Source organism: Macaca mulatta, chromosome 6 (genome assembly GCF_049350105.2).
Source record: "Macaca mulatta isolate MMU2019108-1 chromosome 6, T2T-MMU8v2.0, whole genome shotgun sequence".
Lineage (NCBI taxonomy): Eukaryota > Metazoa > Chordata > Mammalia > Primates > Cercopithecidae > Macaca > Macaca mulatta.
Window position 1 is genome coordinate 77,967,576 of NC_133411.1, and position 21,805 is coordinate 77,989,380.

At 40.0% G+C, this 21,805-nt stretch overlaps 1 protein-coding gene across 1 annotated transcript in view; it reads left to right on the forward strand.

Moving 5' to 3' along the window:
• Positions 1-21,805, forward strand: part of MCCC2 (methylcrotonyl-CoA carboxylase subunit 2) — a 66,671-nt gene that overhangs the window by 22,297 nt on the left and 22,569 nt on the right. The window contains exons 7-10 of the mRNA XM_015140262.3: positions 11,726-11,839; positions 16,848-16,912; positions 19,660-19,759; positions 19,868-19,963. Coding sequence (XP_014995748.2) covers positions 11,726-11,839; positions 16,848-16,912; positions 19,660-19,759; positions 19,868-19,963 — 375 coding nt within the window. The remainder of the gene's footprint in view (positions 1-11,725; positions 11,840-16,847; positions 16,913-19,659; positions 19,760-19,867; positions 19,964-21,805) is intronic.

Here is a 21,805-nt window from a genome sequence, read left to right on the forward strand (position 1 = left end):
AGGTCAAAAATATACATCTTTGTCATTTTTGTATCCCCGGCAGTTGCTCTGAATCTGGGCACAAAGTCAACACATCCTAAGCCTTTGCCGAATACACTGATGAGTCCTGTTGGTTTCACCTTTGGGTAGGTCCTCTCCACTCTGTTCCTACTGTCACCCCCAGAGGTAGCTCAGGCCTTTGTTATCACTACACTGTGGCTCTAACCTCGCCTGCCTGGCGTCCCTGCCTGCCTAGTTTATCCTTTCCCATACAGTGGACACGTGCTGCAAGGTTATTCTTTTATGTGGCCCCCCTGTTACTATTTGCTACAAAACAAAGCTCCTACTTCTTAGCTCAATACTTAAGTCCCCGTGTGATCAGATTTCAACCTAACTTTCTAGCATTATTGCTCCTGGACCCTAAACTGCAGTCAACCTGATGCAGTCACTAGTCTCCATATATACGCTGGCCTTTTTTGACCGTCTGCTCAGGCCTGTGCTGGTCCTCTTTCCCCTCATCCTCCTGGGTCTGAGTCTCCAACCCATCTTCCAAGACACTTCTCCCATGCCACCCTTTTAAGGAAATCCCGGAATCCTTTACTGGAAGTAATCTTTTCTTTCTCCTAGCTCCCATAGTTCTTGTACGGTGCCTTACTAATGGCATTTATCCCTTTGATCTAGATATATCTGGACTAATTTCCTCTACTAGTCTGTTAGCTACTTGAGATTAGACAATTTAGATGAATTTTTATATCCTCACACATTTCCCTGAGATGCTATTTACTTAATATTTATTAAAAGATGAATCTCCCTATAACTATTAAAGTTGTAACATGATAGATATTGAGTGGTTCTATTTCCTAATTTTAATATTTGTTTTGTTGTTTATTTAAGACTTTGGTTTAGACAGACTGATAAAACAATTCCTTATATTTATTATATAAGTTAATCACTTTTAAGTTCAATTATGTTATGTATTCATTTCAATAGTAAGCACCAGCTTCCTTACTCAAATTTAGTTGTTGTTTTTCTCTCCAAGGTTGGTTTTTATTTAATGTTATTTGCCTTGCCCATTGTAAATTCATTTACCTACTTATTTCAAAGAGTGTGTCTATTGGCAATCATATCTCTATAGTTTTCTATATCTTTGCTGCTATAAGAATGTGGATAGATTCCTATAGACCTTCCAACTTTCAACATTTTCTTTTGCTGTCAAGCAGAAAAGATAGTTAAGCTAGGTGCTTACCTTTATGTTCTCTTCTGTTTCATCTTTCTTTCATGGCAGGTTTTAAGACCCCTTAATTGTTTCTGAAGTTTAAAGAGTTGATGTGTTGGTGTCTGGTGGTCTTTCTTCGAGTCTCATGAGAATGTCTTCTCTGGGCCTTCTCCATATCTCAGGCCTGATGACATGATGATCTTTGCAATGTGCTTCTTTTATTTTCCCAAAGGTGCAGTTTAAATGTGTCCCCCAAAAGTTTATGTGTTGGAAACGTAGTTGCCATTGTGGTGATGTTAAATGGTGGCACCTTTGGGAGGCGATTAGGTCATGAGAGCTCTGCCCTCATGGATGGATTAATGCTGTCATTGTGGGAGTTTGGCCTTTTACTCTCTGTCTCACACACTCTTGCCCTCTCTTGCCCTCCCAACTTCTGCTCTTCTACCATGGGATGACTGTCAGATGGCAGTGCCATGCTCTTGGATTTCCCAGCTTCCAGAACTGTGAAAAGTAAATTTCTTTTATTTATTTATTTATTTATTTATTTATTTATTTATTTATTATTATTATACTTTAAGTTGTAGGGTACATGTGCATAACGTGCAGGTTTGTTACATATGTATACTTGTGCCATGTTGGTGTGCTGCACCCATCAACTCGTCATTTACATCAGGTATAACTCCCAATGCAATCCCTCCCCCCTCCCCCCTCCCCATGATAGGCCCCGGTGTGTGATGTTCCCCTTCCTGAATCCAAGTGAGAGTCTCGCTCTGTCGCCCAGGCTGGAGTGCAGTGGCTGGATCTCAGCTCACTGCAAGCTCCGCCTCCTGGGTTCATGCCATTCTCCTGCCTCAGCCTCCCGAGTAGCTGGGACTACAGGTGCCCGCCACCTTGCCCGGCTAGTTTTTTGTATTTTTTAGTACAGACGGCATTTTCACCGGGTTAGCCAGGATGGTGTCGATCTCCTGACCTCGTGATCCGCCCGTCTCAGCCTCCCAAAGTGCTGGGATTACAGGCTTGAGCCACTGCGCCTGGCTGTAAATTTCTTTTTAAATTTTTCTTTCTTTTTTTTTTGTAGAGATGAAGTCTTGTTGCTCAGGTTGGTGTCGAACTCCTGGCTTAAGCGATCCTCCCACCTCAGCTTCCCAAAGTGTTGGGATTATAAGCATAAGCCACTATGCCAGGCCAAATTTCTTTTCTATATAAATTACTGAGTCTTGGGTATTCTGTTATAGCAGCAGCAAACAGTCTGAGACACTGATTATGGTTTCCATGTCTGGCTTTTTAAGTGTGAGACTTAGAATCCTCCACAGAAGTGGGATCTTCATATGTGTTTTCTTTAGGTCTCATATTACTTTTCATTTTTATAATTTAGTGATAGTCTAGTTTGCTGTAGATTGATCTTTGCTCTGGTGCATTGGTTCTCTTTCTTGTTTTAATATAAGCAACAAGGTGTTTTTGTTTGAATGAATAGTTTATTTCTTCTCAAATAGGCATCATTCATCTAGCCATACTTAGTTGCAATTCCTCAGGCCTTTCTCTTTTCCTTTGTGTTGTATTCTGCCTATTTTCCCTTCGTTTTGGAGACATATTTAAAATTATTCTCAGGTTTCCCGTTTTTCCTCTTACCTTACCTCCCTCCTCCTCCCCGCTTGCCTTAGCTTATTATTTTTGAAATGTATCTTGTTGGTTTTCACTGTTTTCACCTTGGTAATTGTTCTGAGGAGCTTAGGATAGGTACTGCATCCTTTTTCTTTTTTTCTAAGACAGGGTCTCACTCTGTTGCTCAGGCTTGAGTCCAGTGGCACAGTCACAGCTCACTGCAGCCTTGACTTCTAAGGTTCAAGTGATCCTCCTGCCTCAACCTCCCAAGTGGTTGGGACTTCAGGTGCACACCACCATGCCTGGCTAATTTTTATTTTTATATTTGTAGAGATGGAATCTCACTATGTTGCCCAGGCTGGTCTCACACTTCTGGGCTTAGGGGATCTTTCTGCCTTGGCCTCCCAAAGTGCTGGGATTACAGGCATGAACCAATGTGGCCTCTTGTTGTTTTATTTGTTTATTTTTCGAGACAGGCCTCATTATGTTGCCCAGGCTGGTCTTGAACTCCTGGGTTCAAGTAATCCTCCTGCCTCAGCCTCCCGAGTAGCAGGGATTACAGGTGTGTGCTACCCTGCTTGGCTTGTTTTAAAAATGCATTTCAAAGTGGGCGTGGTGGCTCACACCTGTAATCCCAGCACTTTGGGAGGCCAAGGCGGGCAGATCACTAGGTCAGGAGATCGAGACCATCCTGGCTAACATGGTGAAACCCCGTCTCTACTAAAAATACAAAAAATTAGCTGAGTGTGGTGGCGTGTGCCTGTAGTCCCAGCTGCTCGGGAGGCTGAGGCAGTAGAATCGCTTGAATCCAGGAGATGGAGGTTGCAGTGAGCCGAGATTGCACCACTGCACTCCAGCCTGGGTTACAGAGTGAGTCTCCGTCTCAAAAAAAAAAAATTAATTTCAACCTGTCATGGAGATGGATAGGGCCTAGGAGAAATGAAATCACTGTTTGATTACTTTGAGGCTCTCTGACAAAAAGATTGAGGGGGAAACAGAACATACTGGGTAAGATGGACTTTTTGTATTCTGTGTGCATTTCAATCTATCCAGTTGGCATAGATAAGCATGACTACTATCAAATCAGTGGTATTGATCAGTCAGTATAGTTGATAAAGCTCTTAAATTCTTGACAGCTATTGAATTGAGATGTATATTTTGTGGTTTTTATTTTTTAATGGTGGTTTTTCAGGTAGGGGCAGGAAAAATGTGATGTGGGCAGTAGTATCTGCTTTCTACTTTGAATTGAAAAAGAAGTAAGGTGACATTAGAAAAAATTATTATATTTTTAATGGCTTTTTCATCAAGCAGTTGGAACTTTTTTCTCTCTCCAAGTTACATTACATTTATCACAGTATTTCTATGAATTGGATAGTATTCTACAATTTTGCAGGGAGGAACTGAGGTCTAGAGTTCACCTAGCTTTTCAGAATTAGATCAAAAACCTTTTAGCTCCCTGTCAGAGACCCTTTCCATGGGGCAGGCTGCTGACCTACAATATATAATTTGCTTTTGGTGCAAGGAGACCCAGTCTCTATTTGTTTAGGCAAGACCTGGAGGGTAATGAAATTCAATCTAAAGCTTTTCCAGATGATTACCTCTGTTTTGTAGCATCTCATTTCCTTTTGCTCAGAAATGTTGCCTGTGCCTTCTGTGGAGGGGCTGACAAGAATTGTTACTCTCAGGTATGTCTTATCCTCATCCTTCTTGTACTTTCTTACTCTTGATTCAAGTCTTAGAATCACCTTACCTTACAAGAGGTGTTTGTTCCTGTCACAGAGCAGGCCCACCTCACTGGTGACTGGGTGGACTGTAGCCTCTCGGTGGAGTTCTCTGGAGTTTACCTCTGTCCCATTGCAGATGCAGGTCCCTGTGATGTCTGTCCTGGCACAATGCCTGTGTTGTACCACATCACAAGCCAAATCTCTGCCTCCGAGTCTGGTCAGAAAAGTTTCTGGTCGTGCATCTTATGTCCTTTCAGTGTCCTCATGTAACGACTTTGTGGTACCACCAATGAATGCTTTGGGACATGGCAAGTTGTTAATGCTGTTTGGCCCTGGGATTCCTGTGCTTTGTGAGAGGAAGAAGCAGATACAGGAAGAAGCAGATACAGCTGGGCACAGTGGCTCATGCCTGTGCTCCCAGCTTCTTAGGATGCTGAGAGGTAGGAGGATTGCTTGACCCAGGAGTGCTACCTGGGCAATATTGGGAGGCCTCATCTCCAAAAAAAAAAAAGAAAAAGCAGACACAGTGGCAGAACTCTTGTTCCATTCACTTTGTCACCTTTTGTGAATAAGTGAATGACTCAGAACTAAATTACAAAGATTATTAGTTGGGTGTGGTGGTGCACCTGTAGTCCCAGCTACTCGGGAGGCTGAGGTGGGAGGATCTCTTGAGCCCAGGAAGTCAAGGCTGCAGTGAGCTGTGTTTGTGCCGCTGCACTCCAATCTGGGCAACAGAGTCTCAAAACAAAAAGAGAGAAGAGATTGTATGACATTGCATGACAGTGACTAATCATTAGTGAGCTCTTTTATCTCTGTTTTTTAATTTAATTTTTATTTCTGTCATCAGAATTTGTTCTTAGCAATATTAAGATTTTGCCTGTTGGTTACCAGAGGCTGGGAATGGGAGTAGAAGGTTGGGGGAATGTGAGGATGGTTAATGGGTACAAAAAAAAAAGAAAGAATGAGTAAGACCTACTATCTTATAGCACAACCGGATGACTGTAGTCAATAATAATAACTGCACATTTAAAGTAACTTAAAGTGTATAATTGGATTGTTTACAACTCAATGGATAAATGCTTGAGGGGATAGATAACCATTCTTCATGATGTGCTTATCTCACATTGCATGCCTGTATCAAAACGTCTTCGGCTGGGTGTGGTGCCTCATGCCTCTAATCCCAGCACTTTGGGAGGTCAAGGTGGGAGGATCGCTTGAGCACAGGAGTTCAGGACCAGCCTGGGCCACGTTTCTGGTCATGCATCTTATATCCTTTCAGTGTCCTCTTAGTGGAGAATGCCACAGAATTTTCTTTCTGGGGTTTCAGATCACTTGTCCAGTGAGCTTTGTCCAGTAAACTTTGTCCAGTGTGGGCTCATGTAATGTCTTTGTTGTACCACAGATGAATGCAACATGACAAAACCCCATCTCTACTTAAAAAAAAAAAATGAAATTCATGTACCCCATAAATATATAGACCTATTATGTACCCCCCAAAATTAAAAATAAAAACAAGATTTTGCCTGTTAGATACTTGTTTGAGAATTTTGACTCCTTTGTACTTATTTTTTGACTCTTATTAAAAAAATGTTTTTTTTGCGGAACAGAACAGAGCCCTCAGAAATAATACCACACATCTATAGCCATCTGATCTTTGACAAACCTGAGAAAAACAAGAAATGGGGAAAGGATTCCCTATTTAATAAATGGTGCTGGGAAAATTGGCTAGCCATAAGTAGAAAGCTGAAACTGGATCCTTTCCTTACTCCTTATACGGAAATTAATTCAAGATGGATTAGAGACTTAAATGTTTAGAGCTAATACCATAAAAACCCTAGAAGAAAACCTAGGTAATACCATTCAGGACATAGGCATGGGCGAGGACTTCATGTCTAAAACACCAAAAGCAATGGCAACAAAAGCCAAAATTGACAAATGGGATCTAATTAAACTAAAGAGCTTCTGCACAGCTAAAGAAACTACCATCAGAGTGAATGGGCAACCTACAGAGGGGGAGAAAATTTTTGCAATCTACTCATCTGACAAAGGGCTAATATCCAGAACCTATAAAGAACTCAATCAAATTTACAAGAAAAAAGCAAACAACCCCATCAAAAAGTGGGCAAAGGATATGAACAGACACTTCTCAAAAGAAGACATTCATACAACCAACAGACACATGAAAAAATGCTCATCATCACTGGCCATGAGAGAAATGCAAATCAAAACCACAATGAGATACCATCTCACACCAGTTAGAATGGCGATCATTAAAAATTCAGGAAACAAAAGGTGCTGGAGAAGATGTGGAGAAATAGGAACACTTTTACACTGTTGGTGGGATTGTAAACTAGTTCAACCATTGTGGAAAACAGTATGGCGATTCCTCAAGGATCTAGAATTAGAAATACCATTTGACCCAGCCATCCCATTACTGGGTATATACCCAAAAGATTATAAGTCATGCTGCTATAAAGACACATGCACACGTATGTTTATTGCGGCACTATTCACAATAGCAAAGACTTGGAATCAACCCAAATGTCCATCAGTGACAGACTGGATTAAGAAAATGTGGCACGTATACACCATGGAATACTATGCAGCCATAAAAAAGGATGAGTTCATGTCCTTTGTAGGGACATGGGTGCAGCTGGAAACCATCATTCTCAGCAAACTTTCACAAGAACAGAAAACCAAACACCGCATGTTCTCACTCATAGGTGGGAATTGAACAATGAGATCACTTGGACACAGGAAGGGGAACATCACACACCAGGGCCTATTATGGGGAGGGGAGAAGGGGGAGGGATGGCATTGGGAGTACAACTGATGTAAATGACAAGTTGATGGGTGCTGATGAGTTGATGGGTGCAGCACACCAACATGGCACAAATATACATATGTAACAAACCTGCACATTGTGCACATGTACCCTAGAACTTAAAGTATAATTTAAAAAAAAAAATTATAAAGCTAAAAAAAAATGTTTTTTGCAACAGCTTTGTTGAGATATAATTCAAATATCATATAACTTACCCATTTCATGTGTACAATTCAATGACTTTTAGGATATTCACAGAGTTGAATGAATCAATTTTAGAATATTTTCGTTTCCCCAATAGCAGTCACTCTCCATTTCTACCCAGTCCCCCGCAGCCCTAGGCCACCACTAAGCTACTTTCTGTCTATAGATTTGCTTGTTCTGGACATTTCATGTAAAGGGAATCATATATAAGTGGTCTTTTGTGACTGGCTTCTTTTACTTAACATAATGGTTTCCTGGTCTCGAACTCCTGGGTTCAAGTAATCCTCCTGCCTCAGCCTCCCGAGTAGCTGGGATTACAGGCGTGTGCTACCCTGCTTGGCTTGTTTTAAAAATGCATTTCAAGGCGGGTGCAGTGGCTCACACCTGTAATCCCAGCACTTTGGGAGGCCGAGGCGGGCAGATCACGAGGTCAGGAGATGGAGACCATTCTGGCTAACGTGGTTTCCGTGTCTTGTTCCTGGTTTTCCTTCGCTTTCTGGGGTGGCACAGAAAGTTGTACATATTTCTGCAGTATGGTTCATAAACTGTTCTTGAAAAAAAAAAAAAGTTCTTCATACTGTCTGCCATCTCTGGAATAGTTGAACAGTTTAGATAGGTTCTTTGAAGAACAACATTAGATAAGTACTTTCAAACAAAGTCTGTCTCAAGTCTTCAGATGCACTTCAATTGTAGTCACTTAAGATAGATGTTTTTTTATCTCTGTATTAATTGTCCTATTGTGGCAGAACAAATTGTCCCAAACTTGTGCGGTGTAAAACAACACACATTAATTATTTCGCAGTTTCTGTGGGTTGGGAGTCTGGGCGCAGTGTAGCTCTGGGTCTCTCACGTGGCTGCAATCATCTCGGGGCTTGACTAGGAAGGACCCACTTCCTGGCTCACTCCCATGGCTGTTGGCAGGGTCCACCACTTTGCAGGCCTCAGTTTCTTACGAGCTGCTGACCAGAGGCCTTCCTCAGTTGCTTGCCATACGGCCTCTCCCTAGAGCATCTCACAGCTTGTCACGTGGTTTCATCAAAGCGAGAGAGGGAGAAGACAAGAAAGAGGGCCAGCAAGAGCAAGGGGGCCAGCAGGATGGTAGACAGTTTCTCGTGGCCTGACCACAAAGGTGACAATCCATCACTTGCCATATTCTCTTTATTACAAGCGAGTCACTGGACCCACCACATATTCAAGAGGAAGGAACTGCACAGAATGTGAATACCAAGTCACAGGTTTGGGGGGACCATTTTAAAAGCTTGGTTCCCAGAATCTCCTGTCCTTTTCTGAGCTTGTGTAGCTAGTGTCAGAGAGGTGGACTGCTGATTTCCTTGGTTGTTGAGGAACTGTGGAGAAACGTGTCGGAAACGTCCTTAGCCATATGGTAAAATTCCCTGAAGTAGATATGCTAATAATTTGTCAGCTATTCCCTTGTGAGACTTTCCTAGATCTCCTTTCCTAGATCTCCTTTCCATCCTTCTTCCCCTACTCAAATGGTATCTTAGTCATTTCCAGCTGCTATACCAAATTGTCATAGACTACTGGATGTCTTAAACAACAGAGATTTATTTCTCACAACTCTGGAGGCTGGAAGTCCCCAGAGATAAGGGTACGAGCATGGCCTGGTTCTTGGTCAGGGCCCTGTTCCTGACTGTGTTCTCACATGGTGGCCAAAGAGATCTCCTGTCTCTTCCTTATAAGGACACTAATCCTATGGGGGTGGGGGGCCCTACCCCATGACCTCATATCACCAAATTACTCCCCAAAGACCTCTGCCTCCGCCTACTATCACACTGGGGACAGGGCTTCAACAGATGAGTTCGGAGGAGACACAAACATTCAGTCTGTAGTAGATGGTATGATGGCATTTAGTTTTATCATTTCTCTTACTTTTGTCTTACGATGTTTCTTTCTTCCTTTCTTTTTTTTTTTTTTGAGATGGAGTTTTGTTCTTGTTGCCCAGGCTGGAGTGCAATGGTGCGATCTCGGCTTACTGCAACCTCTGCCTCCTGGGTTCAAGCAATTCTCCTGCCTTACCCTCCCGAGCAGCTGCGATTACAGGCATGTACCACCACGCCTGGCTAATTTTGTATTTTTAGTAGAGACGGGTTTCTCCATGTTGGTCAGGCTGATCTCAAACTCCCGACCTCAGGTAATCCACCTGCCTCAGCCTCCCAAAGTGCTGGGATTACAGGCGTGAACTACCACACCCACCCCCTGCCTTTTTTTTTTTTTTTTTTTTAAGATGGACTGTCACCCCGTCGCCCAGGCTGGAATGCAGTGGCGTGATCTCGGCTCACTGCAACTTCCGCCTCCCAGGTTAAGTGATTCTCCTGCCTCAGCCTCCTGAGTAGCTGGGTTTACAGGCATGCGCCACCACACCCAGTTAATTTTTGTATTTTTAGTAAATACTGGGTTTTGTCATGTTGGCCAGGCTGGTCTTGAACTCCTGGCCTCAAGTGATCCACCCACCCCGACCTCCCAAAGTGCTGGGATTACAGGTGTGAACCACTGTGCCGAGCCTGTCTAACTACATCTCAACACAATAATTCCTCTTCCTCTGTTTCCTCCCCCACCTCCCTCCCTCATCTTGGTCTTTGAATTCTTGCTGACAGTTGCTTTCTTTCTCCTCCTTTTGCCCTCTGGTTGTTTTCATGGGACTCTGCCATGCCCGCTTAGTTCTTTAGGTATTATTTTTGAAAACTGTTCCCTTTTAGATTTGACATCACTGTGACTCTTCTCTAAGTTCCTTGACTGTATTTGTTTTTGAGTACTGAAATAGTTTGAGCTGAACTCAGTGTTCTGGTACAGAGAACAGGATGCTAAGGTAAAATTGTGTCCTTTGCTTCCCACAGAAACTTGAAAAAGAAAGCCCATAAAATATTTCAAACATGCAGAAAGTATATAGAATAATAGAACTGAATGCTTGTGTGCTCACTACCTGGATCTATTAAGCGTTAACATTACATTTTGTTATTTTTGCCACAGATTTGAAAAGAATATACCCCTTCAAAAGTTTATTTATCTGTTCAAAATGTATTGATGGACATCTTGGTTATTTACATATTTTTGCTATTGTGACAGTGCTACGTGAGGGTTTCTCTGTGCTCGTAGGCAAGTTTTTTGTAGCCATAGATATCTGTAACACGAACTTCTGGGTGATTGATAAGCAAAACTGTAAGTGATAATCACTTCTGTAATATGTTGACAAATAAATGTTGAAGCCACTTTTAATAACATACATGAAAGCTTTAGTTGAGGAAGAATGCTTTTTGTGTTGGCCATTTAGATGGAAAGATGCTAACTCATGTTACCTTTCATCTTTTGATTATACTAGTATGGCATGCTGTTTTTCAGAACATGCTGTTTGCATGCCTGTAAGGAAAACTGATGGAATATTGGAATTAGTAGCAAAAATTGCTTTCATATGCTAAGTTTAAAAATATTCATTATATACTTTATTTTTCTTTGGTGATATTGTTCATTCCTATTTAGGAGTCATCAGCCAAACCTTTATTTATTATTCTTGGTACCATACTAATTTGCAAGCAAGATTTTTTAAAAGCTTTTTATTATGGAAAATTTTAAACACATGAAACTAGAGAAAATAGTACTGTGAACCCTATGTACACATCACCCAGCTTCAATACAATTGACTTTTCTTTTGAGCAAGGTTTTAAACTGCAGTCTTAACATTAGTTTTATATTTAGAAAATATTACATCCAGTGTAACAAAATATTAATAACATCCATTTGAAGAGTTATTTTAGTATTCCTGTGAGGTAAGTGGCAAATGTTTAGAGGACTTATTATTATTATTAGACATAAAAGTTATCCTTTTAATACAGTTTTGCAAAATTATGGGTATATTGTGGGTTTCTTCTCTCCACTGGTTTCTCAGGCCAGTAGTCTATCAGGCCAGTCTTCTCTCTGACAGAGAGATTAGATTGTCCATAAGTTTTGTACAAGTGAGACATAAGCCCTTGAAAATGTTTTGATACAAGAAGTCAGAAAACTCTTTGAAACATTTAGAGGACTTTGTTTTTTAAATGATGTTCAGGGACCAACCAGTAATGTCCCCTGGTCACTGCAGTGTTTGTGGGATTCTGGATCAAACACTATAGAAGTCACTGCACGAGCTGCATCTCATGTGTTTGTCGTGTGCTTGGATTCCAGATCGCGGTGGTCATGGGCTCCTGCACCGCAGGAGGAGCCTATGTGCCTGCCATGGCTGATGAAAACATCATCGTACGCAAGCAGGGTACCATTTTCTTGGGAGGACCCCCCTTGGTAAGAACATAAGAATGTTGGCTGATGGAAATTAAATATGCATAACATAAAATACACCATTTTAACTATTTTTTTGATGTTTTAAAAAATATTGTGATAAAATATGCATAACATAAAACTTACTGTTGTAACCGTTTTTTCAGTACAGCTTGGTGACGTTTAGTATGTTCATATTGTTGTGCAACCATCACTACCATCTATCTCGAGAACATTTTCATCCTTCCCCACTGAAATTCTCCCTATTTCTGTCACCTCTGCCACCTTGGCACCCCACCATTCTACTTTCTGTCCTTATGAATTTGACTATTCTAGGTACCTCACATGTAAGTGGAATCATATAGTATCTGTCCTTTTGTGATTGACGTATTTCAGTTAGCAAAATGTCCTCATGGTTCTATATTGTAGCAGATGTCAGAGTGTCCCTCATTGTTAAGGCTGAATAATGTTCTGTTGTATGTATACACTGTATTTTGTTTATTCATCCATCAATCGATATTTGGGTTGCTTCCACTCTCAAGCTCTTATGAATAATGCTGCTATGAACGTGGGTGTACAAATCTCTATTCAAGTTCCTGCCTTCATTTCTTTTGGGTATATACCTGGAAGTGAAATTGTTGGATCATATGGAAATCTATGTGTAGTTTTTTGAGGAATCACTTCATCCTTTTCATGGCTGAATAATATTCCATTGTATGGATATGCTGTGTTTTATCTATCCATTCATCAGTTGATGGACATTTAGTTTGCTTCTGCTTTGGGTATTATGAATAATGGTGCTTTGAACGTATAGGTTTTTGCATGGAAATGTTTTTATTTCTATTGGATATGTGCCTATGAGTAGAATTGCCAGATCATGTGGTAGCTATGTTTAACAGTTTGAAAAACTTCCAATCTATCCAATACATGTTTTACATTTCTACCAGCAGCATGTGAGGGTTCTGATTGTTCCACATTCTTGTCAACACTTGTAATTGTGTGTTTGTCTGATGACAGCCATCTTTGTGGGTGTGAGGTAGTACCTCATTTTGGTTTTGATTTGCATTTCCCTAGTGACTAGTGATGTTGAGGCATTTTTTGTTTTTTGAGAGAGTCTCACACTGTTGCCCAGGCTGGAGTGCAGTGGTATGATCTTGGCTTACTGCAACTTCCACCTCCCAGGTTCAAGTGATTCTCCTGCCTCAGCCTCCCAAGTAGCTGGGATTACAGTTGCATGCCACCACTCCTGGCTAATTTTTGAATTTTTAGTAGAGACGGGGTTTCACCATGTTGGCCAGGCTGGTCTTGAACTCCTGACCTCAGGTGGTATGCCTACCTCAGCCTCCCAAAGTGCTGGGATGACAGGCATGAGCCACTGTACCTGGCCAAGGCATCTTTTCATGTGCCTATTGGCCATTTGTATGTCTTCCTTGGAGACATGTCTATTCAGATTCTTTGCTTATTTTTAAATTGGGCTATTTGTCTTTTTATTTAGTTGTAAGAATTCTATATATGTTCTGAATACAAGTCCCTTATTAGATTTGCAAATATTTTTGCTCATTCTGTGGGCTGTCTGTTTTACTTTCTTAGTGATGTCTTCCTTTGAAGCACAAAAGTTTTTAATTTTGATCACATCCAGTTTATGCATTTTTTCCTTTGGTTTCTTGTGCTTTTGGTGTCTTATCCAAGAAGCCTTTGCCTAACCCAAGGTCATGAAGATTTACTCCTCTGTTTTCTTCTGAGAGTTTTATAATTTTAGCTCTTGCATTTGGGTCTGTGATCCGTTTTGAGCTAGTTTTTGGATGTGAGATAAGGAAGGGCCCCGGCATTGCTCTGTATGTGGATCTGCAGTTGTTCCAGCATCATTAGTTGAAAGGACTCTCCTTTCCCCATTGAATGGTCTTGGCAGAAAAAAACTTTTACTTATTTTTTCTTTTACCTCAGCTATACCATTGTTTGACTCAAGAGCGATAGCAAGTTAATAAGCTGTTAGGAGAAAGCAGCAAGGTTCCTACAGTGTATTAACTTTTGTGTAAAATGGAGGGAAATATACATTTGTATGCTTGTATATGCATAAAGAAGTTCTAGAAAAGATACAAAAATACTCCTTAAAATGTAGAGGAGAGGAAACAGGGTGGAAGAAAGACCTTTGATTTTTTTGAGCCTGAGGCTGGGTGCAGTGGCTCATGCCTGTAATCCCAGCACTTTGGGAGACTGAGGTGGGTGGGTCACTTGAGGTCAGGAACTTGAGACCAGCCTGGCCGATATAGTGAAACCCTGTGTCTCCTAAAAAAACAAAAATTAGCCAGGCGTGGTGGTGTGCGCCTGTAATCTCAGCTACTCTGGAGGCTGAGACAGGGGGATTGCTTTAACCTGGGAGGTGGAGGTTGCAGTGAGTTGAGATTGTGCTGCTGCACTCCAGCCTGGGCAACAGAGCGAGACTCCATCTCAAAAAAAAAAAAAAAAAGACACAGAAAAGGACAAATATTTGATTTTACTTGTATGAAATATTGAGAATAGGCAAATTCATAGAGGCGGAAAGTAGATTAGTGGTTGCCAGGGACTGGGAGGAGGGTGGAATGGGAGTGACCGCCATGAGGATGGGGTTTCTTCTGGGAGTGACGAAATTTTCTGGAATTAGGTAGTGGTGATGGTTGCCCAGTTTGTGAATGTACTAAAAGCCACTGAATTGTATGCTTTAAAATAGTGAATTTTATGGTATGTGAATTCTATTCCAAAAAGTTTGTTGCTTCAAAATTTGTCCAGGAATCATCTTTGGTTATGGAATACTAATACAAATTCATTAGAAAGGATGTATTAAATAGAGCTTACATTTTGATGTAAAATAAGTATGTTTCCCAAAAGACAGTGTTAATTTTTCATAACTTTTACTGAAGATCAGGTAGGCCTGAAGGGCTGCCATTTCAAATGTAAAAGTCTTAAGGCATTATTTTAAAAGCCTGTAGCATTATTATTACTATTATTATTATTATTTTAACATGTCTCTTGTATGTGATAGCTGTTATTTGTTAATGAGAGGAAAATGCACTCAAAATTTACCTTTGTATAGTAAAAGGTACAAACTTTCATGGGCCATTCTTGTTTATCTTTTGACTAGAAACTGAGTAAAGATATGGCTACAATTCGAAAATATCTTTTTGGAAATATAGGCAGATCATAATAGTGGAATAACATGAAGGGTTTTGAGAGAAGAGTTTGTCTAAGGGTCAGTAGTTACAATGTCCATTCAGTTAATTCAGTTAACTTGTACATTATAAAGAAGCCACTTGGCAGCCAGGGAAGCCTGAAGTTCTGTTGGACCCCATCCAGCAATCCACCTTTGAAAGACTGCATTCAGGGGGAGAAAAAAGCAGTAGCAGCAGCCTCATCCTTTAGAGAATTCTAAATTCTGACACATGTTTGACTGAATGTTGAGAAAGGGCTTTGAAGGGTTTGCACATAGTGTGGGGTGTAGTTGCTGTAGCTTTTAGTAGCTTAGAGTGGTTGAAAAAAATGGATAGTAAGACAAGTTTTTGAAGGAGCTTTTTGTTCTCCTGTCTTTTGTTTATCTTTTGAACTTGTCATTTAGTCGAATGAGCTGTTTTAATTTCCTCTTTGACTTCTATCATCTTTGCACCTATCACACTATCAAACGTGGGTGTTCAATAAATATTAACTGATGACAAATTCTTATTTTTTTTGGTTGATATTAGTCAGATACCTGAAAATAAATATAATTTATCTGTTGTTTATTCCTTTTTGCAACTTTAAATATCCAGACACCTCTTATAATTTGTTATTGTCTGGACTGATGTTAATTTACCCTGAATGTTTTGGAAGGAAAAGAACCAGGAATTCAGTTCTGGGGGCGGAATAATTGGAGGTGAAAATTTTAACTAACTCTCTCTGCAGAAAGATATTTTATTTAAGACAAAGCTTTTGATGTAGTGAGTAATAAGTTGTTTCTATGCTGTATTTTCTTTTCTTTTTAATTTTTTTTTCAGGGCTCCCCTCAGGAAAGACTTTCTCTTTACCTCCAACCTCTCTGTGCTGTATTTTAGATTAATGTTCATTATTCTAATGAAAGCTTTTCTTATTTGGGTTGATTAATTTGTTTCTTTTTCTTCAGAGAGGTAGGAATCAATAAATAGTTCCTAAGGGGTTGGATTGGCATTTAGCCTTAAATTATTTTTCTTTCTTTTTCCTGGTAGAATTTTTCTGGCTATAATTAAGTTATTCTTAATTTATTACTGAGGTTTCTTTCTTTTTGGCCACATTCTGCTAGATCTTAGGTTTAGGTAATCTTGGAGATTTTTTTCCTACCTCTCTTTCCTAGGCAGAGTTTGTGATAGTAAATGGAATTTTTCAGCATGTTATTAAGTATTCAAAGATGAATAAATCACAGTTCCTGCCATCAAGGAATTCACAGCATAGAGGAGATGACAGACATACATGCACATTACTGAACTACATTCTGACACATGCCGTTTTGGAGGTGTAAGTACAACACCCTTGGACCATGGATAGGCAGGCAGTCCTCTATTAATACCATGGAGAAGGCCTGGGCGGGTCAGGAAAGCTGCAAAGAGGAGGCAACTTGAGGTGGGACTTGAAAGGTAAGTGGGAATTCGTCAGGTAGGTGAGAAGAAGAGATCCCAGGCCTTGGGAGGAACACACACACAGACACAAAGGCTTGACCACATGTGTCAGGGCAGCATGACATAGGGAAAGAGGATGGCCTTTCAGGTCTTTCAGGCTGGAAGCTGGAAACGTGTGGGCTCGAATTATACTCTATTGCTTGCTGTGGACTGTAAGCAAGTTCTTGGTGACTCTGGGCTTAGATTTTTCACCTGTAGAGTAGAGATAATAGTCTCCAGGTTTCCTAGGTGCATGGAATGAGAAAGCACAGTCTTCTTTAGTTCTGTGGAAGAAAAAGTGTAGGTACAGTCAGGTGAGGAGATGTGCATGTTGAGGAAGCATTTTTATATCTCTGATGGACCGGTTTCACTGATAATTTTTATCCTTGTTGTAGGTTAAAGCGGCAACTGGGGAAGAAGTATCCGCTGAGGATCTTGGAGGTGCTGATCTTCATTGCAGGTGAAACAGAAATGGTTGTTTCTTTCCAGGATTGAGTGTCATTTTGTTTGTTTGTTTGTTTAAAAGAAGTTTTACATATTTGTTTCGGGTGCTAAACTTGCCAGACCACACCACAGTTTATTTGTTCTTGATCTGCTGGTTTAATGTTCAATTCTTTGAACTATAGACTTGCATTTCCAAGCTAGAGCATCAGCCAAGAAGGAATGGAGAGACAGGTTTCTTATTTATTTGACAGACATCCACTGGGCACCTGTTATGTAGCAGGCACTGTTCTGGGTGGCTGAAAAAAGAAGTTAGATACCATCTTTGACCTCCAGGGCCTTATATTCTAGTCAGGGCGGTGGGCAATCACAAGTAATTGCACAAAATTATGTAAATGTGGCTGATACGTGATAAGGCTTACAAAGGAGAAGAGGGAGATCATAGAGGAGGTGGGTCTACCCTGGGGTGTGCAGGTAAATGTTTAGTAACTGGTTCTCTGGGGAGGAAAAAAAGCCCCAATTTGTGGCATTTGCCAATTTCTGTGGTATGAGTGATCCCACCATGGCTGATTTCAAGCTGCCAACATGATGCCTCTATGTGGAATCAGACACAGATGCACGTAGTTGGCTCTTGTGAGTTAGGTGTGAGCTGGCTTCGTCATATCATTGGCCTAACTGTGTTAGATTAGAGTGCAGGGGTAAGAAGTTCCTCTACCTCCTAGAATGTTGTCAGAAGTAAATGAGATACAATACATGTGGATTGCTTTAGAATGAAACTATACCTGCTTTTGATAAGTTAGCTATAAATGTTGATTGCCATTATGATTATTTTCTTGTTTATCGTCATAGTTGCTCAATAAAGGTTTTAGACTTTTTTTTTTTTTTTTTTTTTAGGAGTAATTGGGAAGCAGTTGAGGAGGGTTTTTTTTTTTTGTTTGTTTTCAGTTTTTTATATTTTTGTTTTTATTTTTTGTAGAAACAGATGTCTCACTGTATTTCTCAGGTTGGTTTAAAACTCCTTGCCTCAAGCAGTCCTCTTGCCTTGCCCTTCCAAAGTGCTGGGATTACAGGAGTGAGCCACTGCACCTGGACTAAATTTTTAAGCAGTTTGACTGTTTTAAAAAAGTAAAGCTGTAGGCAATTAGCTATATTAGGTAAGGGTGTAGATTCTGGAATTTAACTTCTGTTTACCTCCCCTGTTACCTTTGGGACTTAGACAAACTGCTTACCCTCCTTGAGTCTCATTTCCTCATAAAGTGAAAATTGTGAATAGTGCCTGCCTCATAATATGGCATCTACTATATAACTCTATTACTGTTATTCATAATATTCATAATAACCTGTTTAAATTTGTGAGGAAATGATTGGGGGTGATGAATTTTTTTTTTTTTTTTGGAAAGTACCATGAAATTTATTAGTCACAGGTTGCTCTGTGTTCTCTCAAATGCATCTTTATACCTCTCTTAAGTCATCCTTAAGAGCTAATTTGACACAAAGACTTATATATACAGTGTCTCATTAAAGGTTTTCCTTTCCTGCTGTTTTGGTAAGTACTAGACAGTTTTCATAAAAAAGCATTTTATTTTATTTTAAATATTTACTGATTTAGAAGCTGTTCCTTCTGCTTCTATTTGACTTCTGACAGTGTAGTTAGAAGTCAGCATTTATAACTGGTATTATGTATGAAGCATTTAAAAGATATGGTCAGTCATAAAATGATAAAATGTTGTATTAAATTAAAGAAACTGAAAAAGATCTACCATTTGCGAGGCATCTGTGGGCTATGAAAAGGAGTAAACATGGTCTCTGCTTTTGCTCAGTAACTCCCAGTCCTAAAGTAGAGTGTCATGAAATCACTGAGAGCCTAGCTCTAAGATATGTCTCCCAAGGAGTTTGGTGTTTTCCCAGGCAAGCCATAAAAATTTAGATTGCAGCAGCTTAGTCCTTACTCATAAAATGAACAAATTCTATTATTTTCAGGTATGTATCTATGACTTTATAGATTTTTAAATACTTTATTAGAAAGTCATAGTTTATCTACATCTGAAATAACAGGCCATCTAATTGGGACAGGACTAATAACCAGAGCAAGTCCGTACGTCATTCACTGCACTTGAAATTGAACAGGAACTTCCATGGCCCCTGCCACGGAACCGTTTTATCCGTTCCGATTTTTACCCATAATCCCAGGCCCAATGCATTCAAGCCTTTTCATTTGTTGCCTGTGATGGCTTACTGTCAGTGTAACTTCTAGGGAGAGGGCTCAGAGTTCTCTCAGAAATGAGAGGCCAGAGTTGGCATCTCCATTGGGAGCTCAGTTATGTACACAGTTTATGCTGTAACCAACTACATCATGAAAGCGTGCCATCTGTGGTTGGCCTTCATCACACGCAATTGTGCTTAAGGTACAGGGGATGAGTACTTAATAGAAGCCTTTGTCAGCAAGGCCCCTTGGTGTGGCAGAGGAAGGTTCAGGTTAGAAAATAGAAGGCATGAGTTCTTCTGCAGCTACTTGTGGTCTTAGGTCAAAGTACTTAACTTATGCATACTTCAGCTTTTCCTGTTTGTAAAACAAAGGGAATACAGTTTTACCAGGGTTCTTAAAGGGACTACTTAAGAGGCCATTTATTAAAGATGACAAATTTTTTAAGTGTTTTAGAAGTAAAAGTGCTGTCATCTTTAGATGAGAGAAGAGACTTGGGACTTAAGATATTTAATTATTTTCCTTTTCCCTGTTCTGACGAGTTTAGTTTGCTTACTCTGTAGAAAGTCTGGAGTAGGTGACCACTATGCTTTGGATGATCATCATGCCCTTCACTTAACTAGGAAGGTTGTGAGGAATCTAAATTATCAGAAGAAATTGGATGTGAGTACGATATGTTCTTATATCTTTTATTCTCCTGAAATGCATTTCGACTCACTGCACCTTGAAATCATGTCTTTAAACAGGTTAACATGATCCGTATTTCTGCAGGTCACCATTGAACCTTCTGAAGAACCTTTATTTCCTGCTGATGAATTGTATGGAATAGTTGGTGCTAACCTTAAGAGGAACTTTGATGTCCGAGAGGTATGTGAAAGTGGAACTGTGAGCTTTTTGACCAGCTGTGAGTCTCTTTGTATGTGTATCTGTTTTCAAAGCTAAAGTTTGTTAAGATATGTTCATGCCTAGAAATAGATGTGGATCTCAGTAAGGAGTGACATATGTGGCAACGATACCTTTCCCTACTGTAGATATCATTGGTACAGAGTAAATACTAAAAGAGGGGAGTGGGGGACCTCAGTGACTGGAGAGTTTTCGTTGCGCAAAGCGTGATTTGGTCATAAGTAAGACTCCATGTCCTGTGCACATTACGAATGATGTAAAGCAGCTTAACAATTGTCAGCTATTTCTTTTCATTGTTCTTATTTTGGGAAATGGAGGAAACGTCAGTAAGTCGTTGGAAGAAAAAGCATACCCTTTTAGATCAACATGACATTTGCATGATTAGACCTGATTACAGTTGAAAAAGTTGCTATGGTTACACATTGTCGACATAGTGTTCTGTAATTTAGATGGACAACTTTTAGGGTTTAGAGCATAGTCTTTTATTTTGTTCAGTATCCATAGTTGGCCGAGTAGTTCTTAAATTAGGAAATTATCTTAATATCAAATTCTGTGCTGGAAGTTTTAATATTTCAAATTATATTTTCCCCTTGACTATAAAATGTTATATATTAGTTGTGAAAAATATGGAAAATACAGAAAAGAAAAAAATAAAATTGCATATAATTCCACCCTCTAGAGAAGGTGGCTAATATTTGGATGTTTTAGCTTAATGTGCATATACACACATTTTTATGTAGTTGAGATAGTGCATATGTATTTTTTTTATTTTACTTTTTCTAGTTTAAATTATAAACATTTCCCCGTGTCTTTAGAAATTCTTCATGAAATATTTTCTACGGCTAGATCTTAATTCCTATAATAGTACTTGGCAACATGGGAAGTAATCAGTGACTATTTTCTGACTGCATTGATGGATGTAACGTTCTGTTGTATGGATTTATTTAGGCAATACCCTAGCATTGCTAGTGGGTCTTAAATCCTGGATTTTGTTGAGCTTCAAGTGATACGTCACTTTAGCAAAGGTGACTTAGTTAATTGTAAATTTTTAAATTAGGTTTTTAGTTTGACTTTTAATGAATTATAAGCATAGAAAAAAATGGTACTTAAATTCTGACATACTTGAAAAATGTGTTGGGCCGGGTGCGGTGCCTCATGCCTGTAATCCCAGCACTTTGGGAGGCGGAGGCAGGCAGATCCCTTGAGTCCAGGAGTTGGAGATCAGCTGGCTAACATGGTGAAACCCCGTCTCTACCAAAATTACAAAAATTGGCCTGGCGTGGTGGCATGTGCCTGTAATCCCAGCTCCTTGGGAGGCCAAAACAGGAGAATTGCTTGAACCTGGGAGCAGAGGTTGCAGTGAGCCAAGGTTGCACCACTGCATTCCAGCCTGGGTGACAGAGTGAGACTTTGTCTCAAATAAATAAATAAAAGTAAATAAATAAATTACAAAAAATGAGTTGTTCCAGATAGCCAAGTTCTTTAGTTGGCTAATAATTCACCCTTTTTCACGTAACCACTTTTTCCTTTATCCACAGTATTTATTGAGTATTTGTTCTATTCAGGGGTTGTTTCAGGTGCCAGGCATACAGAAGCGAACAAACAAACAGATACAAATACATGCCTTCATGTTGTTTTCATTTCATTTTAATGGAAATCTTTTTAAAAAATAGACTTGTCTTCTTTTTTTTTTTTTTTTTAATGGAGTCTGGCTCTGTCGCCCAGGCTGGAGTGCAGTAGCGCGATCTCGGCTCACTGCAAGCTCCGCCTCCTGGGTTCACGCCATTCTTCTGCCTCAGCCTCCCC